This window comes from Leptodactylus fuscus, unplaced genomic scaffold, assembly GCF_031893055.1.
Source record: "Leptodactylus fuscus isolate aLepFus1 unplaced genomic scaffold, aLepFus1.hap2 HAP2_SCAFFOLD_174, whole genome shotgun sequence".
NCBI classification, from domain to species: Eukaryota; Metazoa; Chordata; class Amphibia; order Anura; family Leptodactylidae; genus Leptodactylus; species Leptodactylus fuscus.
The window spans coordinates 189,394-210,138 of NW_027440196.1; the positions used below are offsets into that span (position 1 = coordinate 189,394).

Genomic DNA, 20,745 nt, shown 5'->3' on the forward strand with positions numbered 1-20,745 from the left:
AAGAACTTGACCACCAGCAAAGAGTTTGACTTCAACCCCATCCCACACCCAAGAGATGTCAGAACATGCACCAAACAGTTAACCATATGTGCGTTTATGTCGTACCCTGGGCTGCCTAGTGGGTGTTGTGCGGACAGAACACTCAGGTATCTCACTTTGCCATTTTTATTTTCTTTGTGATTTTTATTACATTAAGGAGGTGAAAGAAGATTCCGGGGGCGCGGACACTCTGACTTATCCGGGACGTGTGGAGGAGCTTTGAGGACAGTCTAGATAGAAATGCTGTTCTCGATCTTTCCGGGGTCCAGGTACAGGTACGGTAATCTCTGGCCTCGGCTTTTGTCTTTTATGGATCGGGATATCTCAGCAAGTTTCTCCTGAAATTCTACAATGACCTTCTGAGGGATTTCTTCTGTAAAACGTTTGTCTGGAAAATTCCCTAAACGTCTCTAAAGTGGATAGTTGGAAGTAGATGGAGTTAGCGCGGATTTCTGACCGTTACAATTTGTAATTCTCACAGCAATCTAAACCCCATAAAATACCCCAAAGGCCGATCTTAATTTGTTTTAACCTTCCCCAAGGATCCTGATTCTGCGCCCATTTGCTTACATGGCACCCCTCTGACCTGCACAAGTACAACAGAGTGACCTGGGGTCCAGAGTGGCATCAGTCCGCATACAGGCGAAGGAGATCGCAAGCCCTGGTATGTCACTAGTAGTGCTCCATACAGACCAGGTCGACTCTGGGAATGATCGGGGAATCGGGGGGAGTCAGCACAGAGATCAGGGGAATCGGGAGAAGTCAGCACAGGGATCGGGGAATCAGGAGAAGTCAGCACAGGGATTGGGGAATCAGGAGAAGTCAGCACAGGGATTGGGGAATCGGGAGAAGTCAGATCAAAGATCTGAGTATCGGGGGAAGTCAGCACAGCGATCAGGAAATCGGGAGAGGTCAGCACTGAGATCAGGGAATCGGGAGAGGTCAGCACTGAGATCTGGGAATTGGGGGAAGTCAGCACAGAGATCAGGGAATCAGGAGAGGTCAGCACAGAGATCAGGGAATCAGGAGAAGTCAGCACAAAGAACGGGGAATCAGGAGAGGTCAGCACAGAGATCAGGGAATCAGGAGAAGTCAGCACAAAGAACGGGGAATCAGGAGAGGTCAGCACAGAGATCAGGGAATCAGGAGAAGTGAGCACAGAAATCGGGGAATCGGGAGAGGTCAGCACAGAGATCGAGAATCGGGAGAAGTCAGCACAGAGATCGGGGAATCGGGAGAGGTCAGCACAGAGATCGGGGAATCAGGAGAGGTCAGCACAGAGATCGGGGAATCAGGAGAAGTCAGCACAGAGATCGAGGGAATCGGGAGAGGTCAGCACAGAGATCAGGGAATTGGGGGAAGTCAGCACAAAGAACGGGGAATCAGGAGAGGTCAGCACAGAGATCAGGGAATCAGGAGAAGTGAGCACAGAAATCGGGGAATCGGGAGAGGTCAGCACAGAGATCGAGAATCGGGAGAAGTCAGCACAGAGATCGGGGAATCGGGAGAGGTTAGCACAGAGATCGGGGAATCGGGAGAGGTCAGCACAGAGATCGGGGAATCAGGAGAGGTCAGCACAGAGATCAGGGATTTGGGAGAAGTCAGCACAGAGATCGGGGAATCGGGAGAAGTGAGCACAGAAATCAGGGAATCAGGAGAAGTCAGCACAGAGATCAGGGAATCGGGAGTAGTCAGCACAGAGATCTGGGAATTGTGGGAAGTCAGCACAGAGATCGGGGAATCGGGAGAAGTGAGCACAGAAATCAGGGAATCAGGAGAAGTCAGCACTGAGATCGGGAAATCAGGAGAGATCAGCACAGAGATCAGGGAATCGGGAAAGGTCAGCACAGAGATCAGGGAATCGGGAGAGGTCAGCACTGAGATCAGGGAATCGGGAGAGGTCAGCACAGCAATCTGGGAATTGGGGGAAGTCAGCACAGAGATCAGGGAATCGGGAGAGGTCAGCACAGAGATCTGGGAATTGGGGGAAGTCAGCACAAAGAACGGAGAATCAGGAGAGGTCAGCACAGAGATCAGGGAATCAGGAGAAGTGAGCACAGAAATCGGGGAATCGGGAGAGGTCAGCACAGAGATCGAGAATCAGGAGAAGTCAGCACAGAGATCGGGGAATCGGGAGAGGTCAGCACAGAGATCGGGGAATCAGGAGAGGTCAGCACAGAGATCGGGGAATCAGGAGAAGTCAGCACAGAGATCGAGGGAATCGGGAGAGGTCAGCACAGAGATCAGGGAATTGGGGGAAGTCAGCACAAAGAACGGGGAATCAGGAGAGGTCAGCACAGAGATCAGGGAATCAGGAGAAGTGAGCACAGAAATCGGGGAATCGGGAGAGGTCAGCACAGAGATCGAGAATCGGGAGAAGTCAGCACAGAGATCGGGGAATCGGGAGAGGTCAGCACAGAGATTGGGGAATCGGGAGAGGTCAGCACAGAGATCGGGGAATCAGGAGAGGTCAGCACAGAGATCAGGGATTCGGGAAAAGTCAGCACAGAGATCGGGGAATCGGGAGAAGTGAGCACAGAAATCAGGGAATCAGGAGAAGTCAGCACAGAGATCAGGGAATCGGGAGTAGTCAGCACAGAGATCTGGGAATTGTGGGAAGTCAGCACAGAGATCGGGGAATCGGGAGAAGTGAGCACAGAAATCAGGGAATCAGGAGAAGTCAGCACTGAGATCAGGGAATCGGGAGTAGTCAGCACAGAGATCGGGGAATCGGGAGAGGTCAGCACAGAGATCGGGGAATCAGGAGAGGTCAGCACAGAGATCGGGGAATCGGGAGAAGTCAGCACAGAGATCGGGGAATCAGGAGAAGTCAGCACAGAGATCGGGGAATCAGGAGAAGTCAGCACAGAGATCGGGGAATCAGGAGAAGTCAGCACAGAGATCGGGAAATCAGGAGAGATCAGCACAGAGATCAGGGAATCGGGAAAGGTCAGCACAGAGATCAGGGAATCGGGAGAGGTCAGCACTGAGATCAGGGAATCGGGAGAGGTCAGCACAGCAATCTGGGAATTGGGGGAAGTCAGCACAGAGATCAGGGAATCGGGAGAGGTCAGCACAGAGATCTGGGAATTGGGGGAAGTCAGCACAAAGAACGGGGAATCAGGAGAGGTCAGCACAGAGATCAGGGAATCAGGAGAAGTGAGCACAGAAATCGGGGAATCGGGAGAGGTCAGCACAGAGATCGAGAATCAGGAGAAGTCAGCACAGAGATCGGGGAATCGGGAGAGGTCAGCACAGAGATCGGGGAATCGGGAGAGGTCAGCACAGAGATCGGGGAATCAGGAGAGGTCAGCACAGAGATCGGGGAATCAGGAGAAGTCAGCACAGAGATCGAGGGAATCAGGAGAGGTCAGCACAGAGATCGGGGAATCGGGAGAGGTCAACACAGAGATCGGGGAATCAGGAGAAGTCAGTACAGAGATCGGGGAATCAGGAGAAGTCAGCACAGAGATCGAGGGAATCGGGAGAGGTCAGCACAGAGATCGAGGGAATCGGGAGAGGTCAGCACAGAGATCGGGGAATCAGGAGAGGTCAGCACAGAAATCTGGGAATTGGGGGAAGTCAGCACAGAGATCGGGGACTATCTGTTCCTGTTTGTTTGTCTTGTCTGTGCATTCACTTATATTATAGGAAGGGACTGTCGCCCAGTTGTCCTCTACAGTCTAGGGTAGTTGAGGCAAGTAGGTAGGGAATGGGGATGGGTCAAACATTAGGACTTACTATCTCCATCAATACTCCCAGGTTCCAGCAGCAGCAGCAGCGACTGGGGAATTGTTTAACGGGCAGTTCCCTGACACCCAAATTTACTCTCTCCCAGCTTTATTTCAGCCTGACCCAGCTTTATTCTTACTTCCATCATCTTTACGCCCACCTCCCTCAGCTTTACTCCATGCTCAGATCTCTTCCTGACTCACTTTCCCAGGACATTAGTCGTTCCTCTGCCCTGCGGTGCTCACCCGGTCCTGGGGCTCATTGCTGAGCAGCCACATATTAGTCATTCCAATCACGGTGGTGTTGATATCTGGCAGGGCATCCAGGATGGTCTGTAATGTGGTGACCCCTTTGGTTGTAGGAGGGGGGCTCTTCATAGTGGAGGGTCCATTGGGCATCCAGGAATAAAAGTCAAACTGCGGGGGAGACACATTTTTCAGATAAATTATAAAACGATATTGCAGTTTGTGCTGAGATCTGTCCTGTTTGCCCCCCATCCCCCTCCTTGTCCCCATGAGACATTGTTCTAGGTTAGAGATGATTACCCGGATACAGAAACAATCCCAATTCACGGACATTGATCGGCCCCATACACACACGTGTATCACTTAGTATAGAGCTGTATTGCTATATTTGATGTCTCCATGTATATATATATATATATATATATATATATATATATATATATATATAATGACCACAGTATCTGATCACTATTATACAATCTCTATACATAATGACATTATTCATTACTTTATAGCAGCTTTTTATTGCTTGTTACATCACCTGAGACTATTCAGAGCACAACTAGTTAATATATTATACCCCCTACGCTTCGGTCCCACCATGTACACCAAGTAACTCCTATACCCTTTGATTTCTGGGCCAGTTCTTCCACAGCAGTGGTTCCCAAACCTCTTTAAAGTGATACTCCCTTTCAGGTAAGACCCTCGTTTGGGACCTTCCCCCCCCCCCCCTACTGTACTTGGTCCCATTAGAAAAAAATATCATCTATAATCAGCCCCTATTATGCGTTTCAGCTTTATTCAGCTTATGTCTGTTCCACACACAGCTTTGTTACCTCCATGTTCTGCACACAAACAGCACTGCTACATCCAGATTCACCTTCACACTCAGCTTTGCTACATACACATTTTCCACACACACTCAGTCCTGCTACATCCAGATTTTTCTCACATACTCAGCTCTGCTATATTCTTATTACCTGCACACTCAGCCCTGCTACATCCACTTTCTTCCACACTCAGCTTTACTACATACATATTTTTCCCACACACACTCAGCCCTGCTACATCCAACCTTCCCTTTACACATTCTGTGTCCACACTTAGCAGGCGAGCCTATAAACATATAAGACTAATGGCTGGTTCTCCCTTACCTATCTGTATGACATAGGGGGCATGTATGGAGTGGCACCTATTGTATGGGGGCATGTGATGGGTACAGTATACTGTATGGGGTCCCAAAAATGCACAATATACTGTGTGGGGAGGATGAATAAAGGGGGAATTACACCATGTGGGGTCCAGTAAGGGGGGTGTTATACCATGTGGGGTCCAGTAACGGGGGTGTTATACCATGTGGGGTCCAGTAACGGGGGTGTTATACCATGTGGGGTCCAGTAACGGGGGTGTTATACCATGTGGGGTCCAGTAACGGGGGTGTTACACCATGTGGGGTCCAGTAACGGGGGTGTTATACCATGTGGGGTCCAGTATCGGGGGTGTTATACCATGTGGGGTCCAGTAACGGGGGTGTTATACCATGTGGGATCCAGTAAGGGGGGTGTTATACCATGTGGGGTCCAGTAAGCAGGGTGTTATACCATGTGGGGTCCAGTAAGGGGGGTGTTATACCATGTGGGGTCCAGTAACGGGGGTGTTATACCATGTGGGGTCCAGTAACGGGGGTGTTATACCATGTGGGGTCCAGTAACGGGGGTGTTATACCATGTGGGGTCCAGTAACGGGGGTGTTATACCATGTGGGGTCCAGTAACGGGGGTGTTATACCATGTGGGGTCCAGTAAGCAGGGTGTTATACCATGTGGGGTCCAGTAACGGGGGTGTTATACCATGTGGGGTCCAGTAACGGGGGTGTTATACCATGTGGGGTCCAGTAACGGGGGTGTTATACCATGTGGGATCCAGTAACGGGGGTGTTATACCATGTGGGGTCCAGTAACGGGGGTGTTATACCATGTGGGGTCCAGTAATGGGGGTGTTATACCATGTGGGGTCCAGTAACGGGGGTGTTATACCATGTGGGGTCCAGTAACGGGGGTGTTATACCATGTGGGGTCCAGTAACGGGGGTGTTATACCATGTGGGGTCCAGTAACGGGGGTGTTACACCATGTGGGGTCCAGTAACGGGGGTGTTACACCATGTGGGGTCCAGTATCGGGGGTGTTATACCATGTGGGGTCCAGTAACGGGGGTGTTATACCATGTGGGGTCCAGTAACGGGGGTGTTACACCATGTGGGGTCCAGTAACGGGGGTGTTATACCATGTGGGGTCCAGTAACGGGGGTGTTATACCATGTGGGGTCCAGTAACGGGGGTGTTATACCATGTGGGGTCCAGTATCGGGGGTGTTATACCATGTGGGGTCCAGTAACGGGGGTGTTATACCATGTGGGGTCCAGTAATGGGGGTGTTATACCATGTCGGGTCCAGTAACGGGGTTGTTATACCATGTGGGGTCCAGTAACGGGGGTGTTATACCATGTGGGGTCCAGTAATGGGGGTGTTATACCATGTCGGGTCCAGTAACGGGGTTGTTATACCATGTGGGGTCCAGTAACGGGGGTGTTATACCATGTGGGGTCCAGTAACGGGGGTGTTATACCATGTGGGGTCCAGTAACGGGGGTGTTATACCATGTGGGGTCCAGTAACGGGGGTGTTATACCATGTCGGGTCCAGTAACGGGGTTGTTATACCATGTGGGGTCCAGTAACGGGGGTGTTATACCATGTGGGGTCCAGTAACGGGGGTGTTATACCATGTGGGGTCCAGTAACGGGGGTGTTATACCATGTGGGGTCCAGTAAGCAGGGTGTTATACCATGTGGGGTCCAGTAACGGGGGTGTTATACCATGTGGGGTCCAGTAACGGGGGTGTTATACCATGTGGGGTCCAGTAACGGGGGTGTTATACCATGTGGGGTCCAGTAACGGGGGTGTTATACCATGTGGGGTCCAGTAACGGGGGTGTTATACCATGTGGGGTCCAGTAATGGGGGTGTTATACCATGTGGGGTCCAGTAACGGGGGTGTTATACCATGTGGGGTCCAGTAACGGGGGTGTTATACCATGTGGGGTCCAGTAACGGGGGTGTTATACCATGTGGGGTCCAGTAACGGGGGTGTTACACCATGTGGGGTCCAGTAACGGGGGTGTTACACCATGTGGGGTCCAGTATCGGGGGTGTTATACCATGTGGGGTCCAGTAACGGGGGTGTTATACCATGTGGGGTCCAGTAACGGGGGTGTTACACCATGTGGGGTCCAGTAACGGGGGTGTTATACCATGTGGGGTCCAGTAACGGGGGTGTTATACCATGTGGGGTCCAGTAACGGGGGTGTTATACCATGTGGGGTCCAGTATCGGGGGTGTTATACCATGTGGGGTCCAGTAACGGGGGTGTTATACCATGTGGGGTCCAGTAATGGGGGTGTTATACCATGTCGGGTCCAGTAACGGGGTTGTTATACCATGTGGGGTCCAGTAACGGGGGTGTTATACCATGTGGGGTCCAGTAATGGGGGTGTTATACCATGTCGGGTCCAGTAACGGGGTTGTTATACCATGTGGGGTCCAGTAACGGGGGTGTTATACCATGTGGGGTCCAGTAACGGGGGTGTTATACCATGTGGGGTCCAGTAACGGGGGTGTTATACCATGTGGGGTCCAGTAACGGGGGTGTTATACCATGTCGGGTCCAGTAACGGGGTTGTTATACCATGTGGGGTCCAGTAACGGGGGTGTTATACCATGTGGGGTCCAGTAACGGGGGTGTTATACCATGTGGGGTCCAGTAACGGGGGTGTTATACCATGTGGGGTCCAGTAATGGGGGTGTTATACCATGTGGGGTCCAGTAACGGGGGTGTTATACCATGTGGGGTCCAGTAACGGGGGTGTTATACCATGTGGGGTCCAGTAACGGGGGTGTTATACCATGTGGGGTCCAGTAACGGGGGTGTTACACCATGTGGGGTCCAGTAACGGGGGTGTTACACCATGTGGGGTCCAGTATCGGGGGTGTTATACCATGTGGGGTCCAGTAACGGGGGTGTTATACCATGTGGGGTCCAGTAACGGGGGTGTTACACCATGTGGGGTCCAGTAACGGGGGTGTTATACCATGTGGGGTCCAGTAATGGGGGTGTTATACCATGTCGGGTCCAGTAACGGGGTTGTTATACCATGTGGGGTCCAGTAACGGGGGTGTTATACCATGTGGGGTCCAGTAATGGGGGTGTTATACCATGTCGGGTCCAGTAACGGGGTTGTTATACCATGTGGGGTCCAGTAACGGGGGTGTTATACCATGTGGGGTCCAGTAACGGGGGTGTTATACCATGTGGGGTCCAGTAACGGGGGTGTTATACCATGTGGGGTCCAGTAACGGGGGTGTTATACCATGTCGGGTCCAGTAACGGGGTTGTTATACCATGTGGGGTCCAGTAACGGGGGTGTTATACCATGTGGGGTCCAGTAACGGGGGTGTTATACCATGTGGGGTCCAGTAATGGGGGTGTTATACCATGTCGGGTCCAGTAACGGGGTTGTTATACCATGTGGGGTCCAGTAACGGGGGTGTTATACCATGTGGGGTCCAGTAATGGGGGTGTTATACCATGTGGGGTCCAGTAACGGGGGTGTTACACCATGTGGGGTCCAGTAACGGGGGTGTTATACCATGTGGGGTCCAGTAACGGGGGTGTTACACCATGTGGGGTCCAGTATCGGGGGTGTTACACCATGTGGGGTCCAGTAACGGGGGTGTTATACCATGTGGGGTCCAGTAAGCAGGGTGTTATACCATGTGGGGTCCAGTAACGGGGGTGTTATACCATGTGGGGTCCAGTAAGCAGGGTGTTATACCATGTGGGGTCCAGTAACGGGGGTGTTATACCATGTGGGGTCCAGTAATGGGGGTGTTATACCATGTGGGGTCCAGTAACGGGGGTGTTATACCATGTGGGGTCCAGTAACGGGGGTGTTAGGAGAAGCTAGGAGAGTGGACGTTGTACCATGTGGGGAGCGAAGTGAAAAGCTTCCTATGGGGCCCCATTTGTCCCTGTGTGAATACTTTCTGTATGATAGAGGCGGTTCTGGAGCCCCATACTGTATGTAGATGATCTCCACCTATTCGCACCCACTCACCTCACCACTGTTGACGGCTGCGTGCTGAGCAGAACACCTGAAGATCACCATGGTCAGATACTTCACCAGTGAGGACACGTTCTCCAGGGATGATGGGATTCCTGGTAGAGTTATAAGATGCATCCATTAAGTGACATCTATGAGATATCTCAGGATATAGGGGCGGGAAAAAATTCTTATGTAATAGTTAAGGCTGGTGCTGAATGTCATGGGGTGTGCAAAAGTTTTAGGCAGGGTGGAAACAATGCTGCAAAATAAAACCGCTTTCAGAAATAGAAGGGTTAATAGCTTAGGTTTGTCAATGAAGAAATGAGACATGTAAATAACCTCAATGTTTGGTGTGACCTTTGGGGGTGGGGAGTCCTGGAAGTGATAAGCCGGCCCCCGCAGATGTAGCCCAGATCTCAACGCTAAGTCTGTCTGGGATGACGTGACGGGACAGAAGTATTACAGTAACTCAAGGGATTTATCTAAAAAAATGCAGATGTGGATGAAAACTACTGTCTGGGTGTATGGCAGGGCACAGAAGGGGAGGGAAACAGGGCACAGAAGAAGAGGGGTGCAGGGCACAGAAGAAGAGGGAAACAGGGCACAGAAGGCAAGGGGTGCAGGGCACAGAAGAAGAGGGGCGCAGGGCACAAAAGGGGAAGGGCGCAGAGCACAGAAGGGGAAGGGTGCAGGGCACAGAAGAAGAGGGGCGCAGGGCACAAAAGGGGAAGGGCGCAGAGCACAGAAGGCAAGGGAAACAGGGCACAGAAGAAGAGGGGCACAGGGCACAGAAGGCGAGGGGTGCAGGGCACAGAAGGTGAGGGGCGCAGGGCACAGAAGGGGAAAGGTGCAGGGCACAAAAGGCGAGGGGCACAGGGCACAGAAGGCAAGGGGCACAGGGCACAGAAGAAGAGGGGCGCAGACAAGGGGTGCAGGGCACAGAAGGTGAGGGACACAGGGCACAGAAGGCGAGGGGTGCAGGGCACAGGAGAGGAGCACAGGACACAAAAGGCGAAGGGTATAGGGATAATTTTCACCCTAAAAATACTTTCCCAAAAGAAATGTGCAGTAGAAGGTGCAAAATGAAAATTGGAATGTTCCCAGTTATCGGTTACGTCAGTGCCCGATATGTGATGCCCAGCTCGTGGCCCTGGGAAGACTCGGCTCTCCAGTTATTGTACTCTGATTTCTGATTTTGGACGCACCCTTCATGACTCCCTAGTCTTCTTACCGTAGCCAGTTTTTGTGTCGGTGCATTGTACATTGTAACATAAGTAATAGGTTACCTTTATTCTACGGGTCGCACACTGAAGAGGATTTCTAATTTATGATGTTTTTGAGAATAAAAAATTTGAGGGCTTGGTTTTTGTGGGACGAGATGTACTTTTTCAGTAATATTTTGGGGTGCTGTCTCCCGCACACGATTGGAGACCCCAGAGCACCAAACATGGGTACAAGTAGTAGATATATGTATAGGCACTAGATATGGGTACAAGTACTAGATATGGGTGTCGGCATCAACAAAAGCATATTTTGTGTCTTCTTCAATGACTACCTCGCATAACTAAAAAATTTTTAAAAAAACAACAACCCTGAAGTGTCAAACCCAAGAGATGGTTCAGGTTATTAAAATCAAACAGTAAAGTATCCGTCAGAACCTCAGTGTCAGACAACTGCAAACCCAACAAGGCCTACAACAAGGCACTGTACTCATGTGCCTAGGCTCTGGAGGTCCCATCTGTCTATCTTTTTTGAGGTTCCTTCTCTTTATTTCCTTGAGGTCCCATCTGTCTATCTTCTTGAGGTCCCTTCCCTGTACCTTTTGAGGTCCCATCTTTCTATCTTCTTGAGGTCCCATCTGTCTATCTTCTAGAGGTCCCATCTGTCTATCTTCTTGCAGGACCCTTCTCTCTATCTTCTTGAGGTCCCTTCCCTGTACCCTTTGAGGTCCCATCTGTCTATCTTCTTGAGGTCCCTTCTCTCTATCTTCTTGAGGTCCCTTCCCTGTACCCTTTGAGATCCCATCTGTCTATCTTCTTGAGGTCCCTTCTCTCTATCTTCTTGAAGTCCCTTCTCTCTATCTTCTTGATGTCCCATCTCTTTATCTTCTTGAGGTCCCATCTGTCTATCTTCTTGAGGTCCCATACATCTATCTTCTAGAGGTCCCATCTGTCTATCTTCTTGCAGGATCCTTCTCTCTATCTTCTTGAGGTCCCTTCCCTGTACCCTTTGAGGTTCCATCTTTCTATCCTCTTGAGGTCCCATCCGTCTATCTTCTTGAGGTCCCTTCTCTTTATCTTCTTGAGGTCCCATCCGTCTATCTTCTTGAGGTCCCATCCGTCTATCTTCTTGAGGTCCCATCTGTCTATCTTCTTGAGGTCCCTTCTCTTTATCTTCTTGAGGTCCCATCCGTCTATCTTCTTGAGGTCCCATCTGTCTATCTTCTTGAGGTCCCTTCTCTTTATCTTCTTGAGGTCCCATCTGTCTATCTTCTTGAGGTCCCTTCTCTTTATCTTCTTGAGGTCCCATCCGTCTATCCTCTTGAGGTCCCATCCGTCTATCTTCTTGAGGTCCCTTCTCTTTATCTTCTTGAGGTCCCATCCGTCTATCTTCTTGAGGTCCCATCTGTCTATCTTCTTGAGGTCCCTTCTCTTTATCTTCTTGAGGTCCCATCTGTCTATCTTCTTGAGGTCCCTTCTCTCTACCTTTGTCAAGTCCCATCTCTACCAAGACAATGTTTTACTTCAGTCAGACCTGTCTCATACCTGAGGATTTATATTGTAGAAATCCTTCTTTAAAGATTTCGGCTACCCAGGCCTGAAGCTCTCGGTCAGTTTGGACATCTTCATCGGTGCTATAATAGTAACAGATAATACTGGACACAAACCTAGAAAAGTGAAGGAGAACAAATTGGGATTTAGAGTATGGTAGCCATATGAGCTGGACCTGCCCACTGGGCCAACCTATAATGATGTAGGTGTTATAATGTAGAAGATTACACCTAGGATTAACATCGGCCAAACCCACCGGCAGGGGTAAGTGATTTGTATGGGGGGTCCCAGCTCTCAGGAAAGATACTGTACATGACATCACCTTTAGGACTGAGAGCTTTCCGCCTTGACCCCCAGCAGTCAAACATGTCTTATGCAAGTCAAGAAGTTGAAGTTTAGGGTATTATACCATTACTATTATTACACAAGTGGTGGCCACAGGTAATTTTTGTGATTTGCTGGTAATTGCTGATTTGCATCTGGACTTGATGTTTCGAGTTTCTGGTCCAAATGCAGCTACACTTAGGGCTAATTCTGCCCCCACCTTGTACTAGCACCGTATACAAAGCAGCCACATGGGATATAACCACCAGCTAAGCCCACGGCCTATGTCATCCCATCATCCGCCATCAAGTATTACACTATATACCTCTCCACAGCCGCCCAGACCCTGAGGCCATCATCTCTGTACATATAATTGGGGATGTCGTCCATTCCTCGGCTCTTAATATCCTCGGGCAGGCAGAGGCCAGTGTAGGTCACCTCTTCCATGGCTCTCTTCAGTAGTACAGGAACACCCCCATTACCAATGCCTAAAATCTAAGGGGATCACAAAGCATGGTGAGGATGGAAGATCTGACAACAGGACCACAAGCCACGAGAATCTGATGTTAGTTGTCCTATGACTATGTGCATACAATGTAGAGACCTCCAGGCCACACGGGGCACATATACAGTCCTATGAAAAAGTTTGGGCACCCCTATTAATCTTAATCATTTTTAGTTCTAAATATTTTGTTATTTGCAACAGCCATTTCAGTTTGATATATCTAATAACTGATGGACACAGTAATATTTCAGGATTGAAATGAGGTATATTGTACTAACAGAAAATGCGCAATATGCATTAAACCAAAATTTGACCGGTGCAAAAATATGGGCACCTCAACAGAAAAGTGACATTAATATTTAGTGGATCCTCCTTTTGCAAAGATAACAGTCTCTAGTCGCTTCCTGTAGCTTTTAATCAGTTCCTGGATCCTGGATGAAGGGATTTTGGACCATTTCTTTCTACAAAACAATTCAAGTTCAGGTAAGTTTGATGGTCGCCGAACATGGACAGCCCGCTCTCAAATGATCTGAAAACAAAGATTGTTCAACATAGTTGTTCAGGGGAAGGATACAAAACGTTATCTCAGAGATTTAACCTGTCAGTTTCCACTGTGAGGAACATAGTAAGGAAATGGAAGAGCACAGGGACAGTTCTTGTTAAGCCCAGAAGTGGCAGGCCAAGAAAAATATCAGAAAGGCAGAGAAGAAGAATGGTGAGAACAGTCAAGGACAATCCACAGACACCTCCAAAGAGCTGCAGCATCATCTTGCTGCAGATGGTGTCACTGTGCATCGGTCAACTATACACCGCACTTTGCACAAATAGAAGCTGTATGGGAGAGTGATGAGAAAGAAGCCGTTTCTGCACGTACGCCACAAATAGAGTTGCCTGAGGTATGAAAAAGCACATTTGGACAAGGCAGCTTCATTTTGGAAACAAAAATTGATTTGTTTGGTTATAAAAAAAAAGGCGTTATGCATGGCGTCCAAAAAGAAACAGCATTCCAAGAAAAACACTTGCTACCCACTGTAAGATTTGGTGGAGGTTCCATCATGCTTTGGGGCTGTGTGGCCAATGCCGGCATCGGGAATCTTGTTAAAGTTGAGGGTCGCGTGGATTCCACTCAGTATCAGCAGATTCTTGAGAATAATGTTCAAGAATCAGTGACGAAGTTGAAGTTACGCCGGGGATGGATATTTCAGCAAGACAATGATCCAAAACACCGCTCCAAATCCTCAGGCATTCATGCAGAGGAACAATTACAATGTTCTGGAATGGCCATCCCAGTCCCCAGACCTGAATATCATTGAACATCTGTGGGATGATTGGAAGCGGGCTGTCCATGCTCGGCGACCATCTAACTTAACTGAACTTGAATTGTTTGTCCAAAATCCCTTTATCCAGGATCCAGGAACTGATTAAAAGCTACAGGAAGCGACTAGAGGCTGTTATCTCTGCAAAAGGAGGATCTACTAAATATTAATGTCACTTTTCTGTTGAGGTGCCCATATTTTTGCACCGGTCAAATTTTGGTTTAATGCATATTGCACATTTTCTGTTAGTACAATAAACCTCATTTCAATCCTGAAATATTACTGTGTCCATCAGTTATTAGATATATCAAACTGAAATGGCTGCTGCAAATACCAAAATATTTAGAACTAAAAATGATTAAGATTAATAGGGGTGCCCAAACTTTTTCATAGGACTGTATATACTGTGTATTGGGAGGGGCTTATACACACTATGGGGGAGGAGTCTAAAAGTTAAGAGCCTGTAGTGTGGTCTCCAGGTTCTCCAGGAGATATCTGTCTGAGTGATGGTCTCACCTGGTCAGCGGTGCCTCCAGGACCAAAGAGCACAGACCTGCCGAGGATAATGATTTCCAGTGTGTAACGAAGATGTGGGACAAGGAGCTGCAGAGCAATGACAGACTATTACACAGCAGATACTAAAGGGATACACCGAGGATCAGACTTACCAAATATCCATCAGAAGGGGCACCTATGTACAGTGTGTGTATATACGGTATATATATGATGAGGGTCACCTTTTATCTAGGCTCAGAGCCAACCATGTATCATTAGGAGGACAGTGCAGTGTTATATAATCCATCATCCTGCTGAGAATAGAAGACGAGGACCCCGGAGCGAAGATTAGTCAGATTTCAACAATATTAGATAGAGAAAGGCAGAAAAATCATAGGAGGGGAGGGAGAAGTTCTGCTGCATTGTGCTGAGACCCTCCAGGTGGGTTACATGCTAGTACGCTAGGGCACATTTACTACATCACCGGCCACACATTCAGTTATGGCAAACTTTCAACAAAATATTTCATAGCGTCCATGTGGGAGCTTTTTTCTTCCCGGGCCACATTTACCCCTAAACATTACATACAATTCAGTCATATAAACTATTCTGTAAGAATCACAGTAAAATGTGTGGAAGGACAGGGCAGAGGAGGAGGAAACATCTACGGCATGTCGTCATCCACCAGTACTCTCATGTCATCCGATAGGAATGGCTGCCGTAGATACAAGTGCAGTACTACTTCTAGTCTCGGCAGATCCTCCATTAGTCACAGGGTCCTTGTAGATCCTGAGAATGAAGATGACATTCTAGATTACTTGGCTCACTCGTCATAGCAGATGTTTGTTATATCTGACAGTGATGCAGTGACGTTGAGTCGGGGCTCTGTGAGATCTTCCTCCTCCGCTGTCTATACAGTTAATTTACTACTTGGTCTTTCTGCCTTGTCTTTGTGTCTTCATCTACAATGACACTGATATCAAGTGTCCATGTGGCTGGTGCCTGCTGAGAAAGATTCCTCCTAGTCCGAGTCCTCCTCTTCTTGATACATTTGATGAGAATAGTCAGCATTTCAACATGGAGGAGACCTGGGGTCAGACATCAGTCTTTGTGGTGGAGGTAGAAGTGGTCGGATACTCTGGAGGTGACAATTATGAAGATGTGAAGGAATCCCACGGGCTTGACATTGCAGATGATATTTCTGTTGCAGTCAGGACTTGGCATCAGATGAAAAGGGAACTGGGAGCGGTGACAATAATGACGCCAATGTGCAGCTTCAACATAACGAACACTTGTGAGAGAAGAAAGTGTCACTCACGGTAGTGCAGAATACCTTCATGGATGACTCGTAGCTCAGAGCAGAACACACAGGGCGTCACACCATGCCAACAAAAGCAACTCTACAGGTAACGGTCGGTTCACGTTTCCAGGCTTCCCGTGGCTTCCCGTGGTATAAAACAAAACACTGCCAGGACATAGGGCCGGCTCAGCGGGTGGTGACACGGGAGGGCAGATAGCCAGAGCGGTCGGCATAGTTTGTGACACCATCTGTATATAAACAAACTACAAATCCTCGTCAAGGTGCAAGATCTGAAGGCAGAAAACGAGCCAAGAGCACAAATGGAGGAACTAAGTCACTGTGTATTCACAAAACAGGACTGGCAGTGCAACTCAAGGGGACGTGAGCAATACTCAAAATCCTGACCAAAATACCCCGTGTGAACTCAGCCTAGGAGTGTGTATGGATAAATAGACAGAAGGTCGTATGTAATGTATATGATTGTCCTCACCTTGTACACCGGGTGGCTTATCGGCAGTTGTCTGGTGGTCGCAATGTTAAAAACTTCAGCAAAGAGATGGGTGTGGAGCAGGTGATAGATGACCTGATGGAGCTGAAAGTCAGAACTCCGCACCCAGATCTTGGCCAAGGTCCAGTCCCAGGGACAGTCACTTGGAAGGAAGATCGGAGCCTGGTCTGATGGAGTTTGACCCAACTGTAATGGAAGCAGAGTCCAGTGAAGTTCATGTCCTTGGGTGTTTTCTGTATAGTCACTCTTATATCACCTTTCATGACAAAGCTTGTGTGACATCTAATATGGTGGAGTCATCCAGCTGTTCTAGGATCCTGAGCGGCAAATATCCCGAACTATAGAAGTGTAGGGGAAGGAGAGAAGAATCTGCCATGTCTAATGATAGAGAAGTAAGACTCAATGGCAGCCATTATGGCTTTCCTGAAATCTTTGGAAACCGAGCAGGACTATTGGTATGAAGGATGCACAGTGCGTGCCGTGGAGGTGCCTTGGACCGCGGCCCCGGATCCCCAGATGGAAAGCGCTTTATAGGCTTTGTTCACCTTTGGTGCGGCTCTTGGTTTTGCTTCTTAGGCCTCATACACATAGACAAATACTGTCCATACATCCACTGTCCTAGTCAGGAGAGATGAGCTCCACACGTCATAGTGACCAAGGATTATACAAGTCCATTCCTTCTGTCACTACACACAATAGGGAGCAGCTGCGGGGAGCAAGTGACTCCCACTATTATACATCACTATGAGGAGACCAAGTCTCAGTCCTAGAATACCGGCAATGTACAATCCAGATTCTCCAGACCAGATCTGTCCATGTGTATGGGAGCTGAAGGTTATATAGAGAGGACGTTACCTGGATAGCGATGGGCCGCAGCTGGTCCTGGGGGTCCTTCCACAGCAGACACATGGGGGCCGTCATGTATTGCTTCTTCCCATTAATGGAGTCATTAGCAGGAATTCCTTCTAGAATCTTGTAATCGGCCAGAAAGATGTTCCCGTTCTGTAAGATCAGAGGACAGGACAGAGAGATTTATACTGGAGGATCTAATATGGCGGCTCTACAGATATTATCTCCTGCAGTAACTGTATATTACACTGCACAGACCTGTATTATATACTGTACAGCACACTGTCTCTATATACTACACACACCTGTATTATATACTGTACGGTACACTGCCTCTATATACTACACACACCTGTATTATATACTGTACAGTACACTGCCTCTATATACTACACACACCTGTATTATATACTGTACAGTACACTGCCTCTATATACTGCACACACCTGTATTATATACTGTACAGTACACTGTCTCTATATACTACACACACCTGTATTATATACTGTACGGTACACTGCCTCTATATACTACACACACCTGTATTATATACTGTACAGTACACTGCCTCTATATACTACACACACCTGTATTATATACTGTACAGTACACTGCCTCTATATACTACACAGACCTGTATTATATACTGTACAGTACACTGCCTCTATATACTGCACAGACCTGTATTATATACTGTACAGTACACTGCCTCTATATACTACACACACCTGTATTATATACTGTACAGTACACTGCCTCTATATACTACACACACCTGTATTATATACTGTACAGTACACTGCCTCTATATACTACACACACCTGTATTATATACTGTACAGTACACTGCCTCTATATACTGCACAGACCTGTATTATATACTGTACAGTACACTGCCTCTATATACTACACACACCTGTATTATATACTGTACAGTACACTGCCTCTATATACTACACACACCTGTATTATATACTGTACAGTACACTGCCTCTATATACTACACAGACCTGTATTATATACTGTACAGTACACTGCCTCTATATACTACACACACCTGTATTATATACTGTACAGTACACTGCCTCTATATACTACACACACCTGTATTATATACTGTACAGTACTCTGCCTCTATATACTACACACACCTGTATTATATACTGTACAGTACACTGCCTCTATATACTACACACACCTGTATTATATACTGCACAGTACACTGCCTCTATATACTACACACACCTGTATTATATACTGTACAGTACACTGCCTCTATATACTACACACACCAGTATTATATACAGTACAGTACACTGCCTCTATATACTACACACACCTGTATTATATACTGTACAGTACACTGCCTCTATATACTGCACACACCTGTATTATATACTGTACAGTACACTGCCTCTATATACTGCACAGACCTGTATTATATACTGTACAGTACACTGTCTCTATATACTACACACACCTGTATTATATACTGTACAGTACACTGCCTCTATATACTACACACACCTGTATTATATACTGTACAGTACACTGCCTCTATATACTACACACACCTGTATTATATACTGTACAGTACACTGCCTCTATATACTGCACAGACCTGTATTATATACTGTACAGTACACTGTCTCTATATACTACACACACCTGTATTATATACTGTACAGTACACTGCCTCTATATACTACACACACCTGTATTATATACTGTACAGTACACTGCCTCTATATACTACACACACCTGTATTATATACTGTACAGTACACTGTCTCTATATACTACACACACCTGTATTATATACTGTACAGTACACTGTCTCTATATACTACACACACCTGTATTATATACTGTACAGTACACTGCCTCTATATACTGCACAGACCTGTATTATATACTGTACAGTACACTGTCTCTATATACTACACACACCTGTATTATATACTGTACAGCACACTGTCTCTATATACTACACACACCTGTATTATATACTGTACAGTACACTGCCTCTATATACTACACACACCTGTATTATATACTGTACAGTACACTGCCTCTATATACTGCACAGACCTGTATTATATACTGTACAGTACACTGCCTCTATATACTACACAGACCTGTATTATATACTGTACAGTACACTGCCTCTATATACTGCACAGACCTGTATTATATACTGTACAGTACACTGCCTCTATATACTACACACACCTGTATTATATACTGTACAGTACACTGCCTCTATATACTACACACACCTGTATATATACTGTACAGTACACTGTCTCTATATACTACACACACCTGTATTATATACTGTACAGTACACTGCCTCTATATACTGCACAGACCTGTATTATATACTGTACAGTAGACTGCCTCTATATACTACACAGACCTGTATTATATACTGTACAGTACACTGTCTCTATATACTACACACACCTGTATTATATACTGTACAGTACACTGTCTCTATATACTACACACACCTGTATTATATACTGTACAGTACACTGCCTCTATATACTACACACACCTGTATTATATACTGTACAGTACACTGCCTCTATATACTGCACAGACCTGTATTATATACTGTACAGTACACTGCCTCTATATACTGCACAGACCTGTATTATATACTGTACAGTACACTGCCTCTATATACTACACACACCTGTATTATATACTGTACAGTACACTGCCTCTATATACTACACACACCTGTATTATATACTGTACAGCACACTGCCTCTATATACTGCACAGACCTGTATTATATACTGTACAGTACACTGTCTCTATATACTACACACACCTGTATTATATACTGTACAGTACACTGCCTCTATATACTACACACACCTGTATTATATACTGTACAGTACACTGTCTCTATATACTACACACACCTGTATTATATACTGTACAGCACACTGCCTCTATATACTGCACAGACCTGTATTATATACTGTACAGTACACTGTCTCTATATACTACACACACCTGTATTATATACTGTACAGTACACTGCCTCTATATACTACACACACCTGTATTATATACTGTACAGCACACTGTCTCTATATACTACACACACCTGTATTATATACTGTACAGTACACTGCCTCTATATACTACACACACCTGTATTATATACTGTACAGCACACTGTCTCTATATACTACACACACCTGTATATATACTGTACAGTACACTGCCTCTATATACTACACACACCTGTATTATATACTGCACAGTACACTGCCTCTATATACTACACACACCTGTATATATACTGTACAGTACACTGCCTCTATATACTGCACAGACCTGTATTATATACTGTACAGTACACTGCCTCTATATACTGCACAGACCTGTATTATATACTGTACAGTACACTGCCTCTATATACTACACACACCTGTATATATACTGTACAGTACACTGCCTCTATATACTACACAGACCTGTATT

The 20,745-nt window shown here is 46.9% G+C and overlaps 1 protein-coding gene across 1 annotated transcript; it reads right to left on the reverse strand.

The window, feature by feature from the left end:
• Positions 1-269: 269 nt before the first annotated feature.
• On the reverse strand, positions 270-17,409 carry LOC142187296 (hydroperoxide isomerase ALOXE3-like; the record flags this gene model as incomplete). The annotated part of the gene is made up of 8 exons (XM_075261519.1): positions 270-449; positions 4,017-4,187; positions 9,186-9,286; positions 11,939-12,060; positions 12,594-12,763; positions 14,606-14,692; positions 16,375-16,578; positions 17,248-17,409. Coding segments are annotated over 8 exons (1,197 nt in total), but the record flags the coding sequence as incomplete, so codon positions are not given.
• Between the last annotated feature and the right edge of the window lie 3,336 nt (positions 17,410-20,745).